This window comes from Humulus lupulus, chromosome 2 (genome assembly GCF_963169125.1).
Source record: "Humulus lupulus chromosome 2, drHumLupu1.1, whole genome shotgun sequence".
Lineage (NCBI taxonomy): Eukaryota > Viridiplantae > Streptophyta > Magnoliopsida > Rosales > Cannabaceae > Humulus > Humulus lupulus.
Window position 1 is genome coordinate 295,169,739 of NC_084794.1, and position 3,876 is coordinate 295,173,614.

Sequence of the window (3,876 nt, forward strand, 5' to 3'; positions counted from 1 at the left end):
GAGGAAGATCTTCCATTAACAATTCTACGATAAAGGCCTTTGGAAAATAGGTCGCAGGCGTTAAGAATAGCCTTCCACAAGCTAGAGTCACTCTGAATCTAGTTGTAGGTGAGGATGGAAGATCCCTTCAGATATTTGGCTTCAACAACCTTATGCCACAGGGCACCCTGCCCTATGATCATCTTTCATGCTCTATTTGATAAAAACGCTCTATTGATCATGCTTGGTGATCAGAAACCAAGACCGCCAAGCATTTTAGGTTTGCAGACCTTTTTTCCAAGCCACTGCGTTAAATCCCATCCCGCTTCGGAATGCCCCCACCAAAATCCTCTCAAACTTTTATCTATATCTTTCGCAGTTAAGCTTGGGATTGGTCCTGATGCCGCCATGTAGGAGACAAACGAACATCCAAAAGTTTGGATTAAAGTGACCTTCCCTACTTTAGAAAGCAGTTTTGATTTCCACCCTTGGACTTTGGATTTGACTTCATCAAGGATAATCTTAAAGTCAATGGTGCTTTCCCTTGAATGCAGTAACGGGAGACCTAAATGGAGAGTGTATTTTCTAAGACATTCCATGTCCAGCTCATTAGCAAATGTCTACTGGCTTAGCCCCGTGCACTTTCTTAGAGAATAGAACAATATATTTGTCAATGCTAACTTTTTCGCCTGACCCACACAAAATTTGTTGATACATTCCATGAATCATTTTGCCTCTTTCATAGTAGCTTTTCCAAACAAGATTATGTCGTTGATGAAAAACAAGTGGCTCAAGGTAGGGGCATTGCGAGCAACCCTAATATTGTGAACTAACAATCGTGATAGGACATCCACCACAATTATAAATAAGGCCGATAACAAGGGGTTTCCCTGGCGAAGACCTCGAGTCGATTGGAGGCTTCTGAAAGGGCTTCCATTGAGTAATAGGGAGTAGTGGGATGTAGTAATGCATAGCATGATTCACTTGGTAAATACATCTGCAAACCTCCCAACAACTAAGAATTGCTTGGAGGAAGCCCAGTCCTATCATAAGCTTTTTCCATATCCCAATTTCATAAACATGTATCCCTCCTTCTCATATTCTTAATAATTCATAAATTCTCATAAAAACAAATAGATTTTAAAGAATTTTCTTGGAACCAAATAATAATAATAATAAAGTAGATAATATAATTAGAATATTAAACTTAAAAAATGGCTATTTTTGTAATATTTGTGAACATATGAACTATTATTGAAAGAAAACCCAAAAATTAAGCAAGTCTCTAATTTCCACAACCTAACTCTTGCAACATATTTCAAACCATGCGTAGCCCTACGTGGCGCATGCGCTGCAAAACGTAGCCACATTATTGACATGTGATATTTTTATTATTATTATTCAAAAGGGTAAAGGTGGAATTTCCAATTTCGTGTTTATTTATTTAAATTTGGTCAACAATTTCCAACCATCGATTTTAATTTGGACGGTATCGATCCATTGTCATCAATCTATGAATAAATAAAAGTACCAAAGAATAAATTAACTTTATTGTTCTTTTCAATGTTACGTCCCATTCTTTCTTGGTTTGTTCAATTGTCCTCTATTTTTGAACATCAAGTAATAACTTAATGTTTGTACATTTTAATATTATCAAATTATACACCTAATTCCTTTTTAAAAAAAATAAATTATACACCATAATTTTTTATTTTATTTTATTAGATCTCTCATCATTTTATTATCTATTTATTTTTACACATAACATAAACTAATTCCATCTCCTAATCACTACACCAAAAATATAAAAAAAAAAATTCATAATAATAGTATTTTAGTGACACTTGGTCAAAAATGTCTTTTTAGTGAGAATAAATAACATTTTAGTTAGTAACATTTTTTTAAAATTTCACTATTAATATATTTTGGTGACATTTGATAAAAATGCCAACAGTAGGTGAATTTAACCATTTTTAAAAAAAAAAAAGAGATCAATGCATAAAAGATAATGTGACTAAAAACTTTATTCCATTATTAAGAATAATTGATAGTAATTTGAAAGTTGGAAATAAAAATTAATAAACAAATTTGATACACATATATTACAAACAAATATTGGCCCTGTTTGGCATGACTTTGGAAGATATTTTGAAGTCTTAAAGTTACTTTTAGGTGTGTTTGAATGAAATATAGAAAACACTTTTTGAATTTAGAAGAGCTTTTAAGAGAAACAGTGACTCACTAGCTTTTTCAAGAATGATTTCTAAAAAAACACGAGAAGTTATTTTCTTGTTTTAATTAATCTTTCATAATACCTATTTTTTATAAAACAAAAACATAAATTACATTTTTATCCTAAATTGTGAAGATAACAGTTATACAATACGATTTCTTTTTTCATAAAAATTATTCTATCTAATTTTTCTAAAAAAATCTAGGTACGATTTTTTTTAGTTTTTATTTTTCTTATTATTGTTTTATATATAGAATTTCTTTCTCTAACTACATTTAGATTTTTATATTTGAATATTTAATTTAAAATTTTAGATTTTTTGTTAATTATGTTTAGATTTTTATGATTTTTTATTTATTAATTCATATATGTATGCAATTAGATTTTTTTTCTTCAAAAGAACGATTAATTTTCAAATGAGTTCGGACATAACATATATTATTATTATAAACATATATTTATGGTTAGATTTGATATTTATTTTATCATTATTTTTATGCAGTATATACCAAACACTCTGAAAAGCTCTTCAACAAAGAAAAAAACTCTTTCAAAATATAAATCCAAACAGAAATTAGAAAACTCAAACTTTTACTTCTCTTCTTTTTATGTCTGAAAGTAAAAGTAAAAGTTATCCCAAACAGACCTATTGTCTTTGATAATATAAGTAAATTTTGTTCCATAAGGGTATGCATCATGTTCATCCCCATAATTGATTTATTAGGTTGATCTAATAGTTGTTAATTATTAGAAGCTAAAGTATATTAAACTAAGTTTAGAGTATATTAAACCTAAATTAAAGTACATAAAATAAAACTTATAGGGTGTTTGATGCGTCGTATTATGTCATATTGTATTATATTATATTATAATGAATTATGTTTTATAACATATTATTATGTTTGGTATTAACTGGTATTTATATATAAATATATAATATTTTAGTAAAAATCAATACAAAATATATTACTATATAAAAATATGTCATAAAACATAATTTATTATAATACAATACGAGTTAATACGGGGTACCAAACGTACCCATAGTATATAAGAGGATGCATTCTATTTTTTTTTTAAAAAGACAAAATTCATTGTCTTGGATAATAATGTGGGAGGATTCTATGGTAGGGGTTTCAAAAAGAAACCTGCTTATTTCCAACTCGTGAATAATTTTCGGCGCGATTTTTTATATGATCGTGTATATTTCAATGTAAATATTATTAAAATTATTTAAATTTGACTTATTTTTTTCTAACTTCAAATATTAATTTTAATTTTAATAATGATTAACGTTGTGTTTAAAATTGGTTTTCTAATAATATAATTGTTAATTTTATTTTTACATATTAATTCAGTATTTATTAAATAACATATTTTACTTATGTTTTATTGAATAGTTTTATGAATTTACACAAATTTTTTAAGATTTGTTTAAATCGTTATAATTACTTTAAGATTTATTACTTATTTAAATAAAATTTCAAGATTAATGTTTATTTTTATTAAAATTTGGTTGCATAATGTTATTGTTAATTTTATTTAATCATAATTAAAAATATATTATACTACTTATCAATTCACTATTTCTTAAATTAGAAATTTTATTGAGTACTTTTAATTCTATAAAAAATTGGGCAGCATAACGACTGTATTTTCATATA

The 3,876-nt window shown here is 27.1% G+C and overlaps 1 protein-coding gene across 1 annotated transcript; it reads right to left on the minus strand.

The window, feature by feature from the left end:
• Positions 1 to 230: 230 nt before the first annotated feature.
• Positions 231 to 578, minus strand: LOC133815736 (uncharacterized). The gene has a single exon (XM_062248542.1). It carries the CDS (start codon positions 576 to 578, stop codon positions 231 to 233), a length of 348 nt encoding a protein of 115 aa, XP_062104526.1.
• Between the last annotated feature and the right edge of the window lie 3,298 nt (positions 579 to 3,876).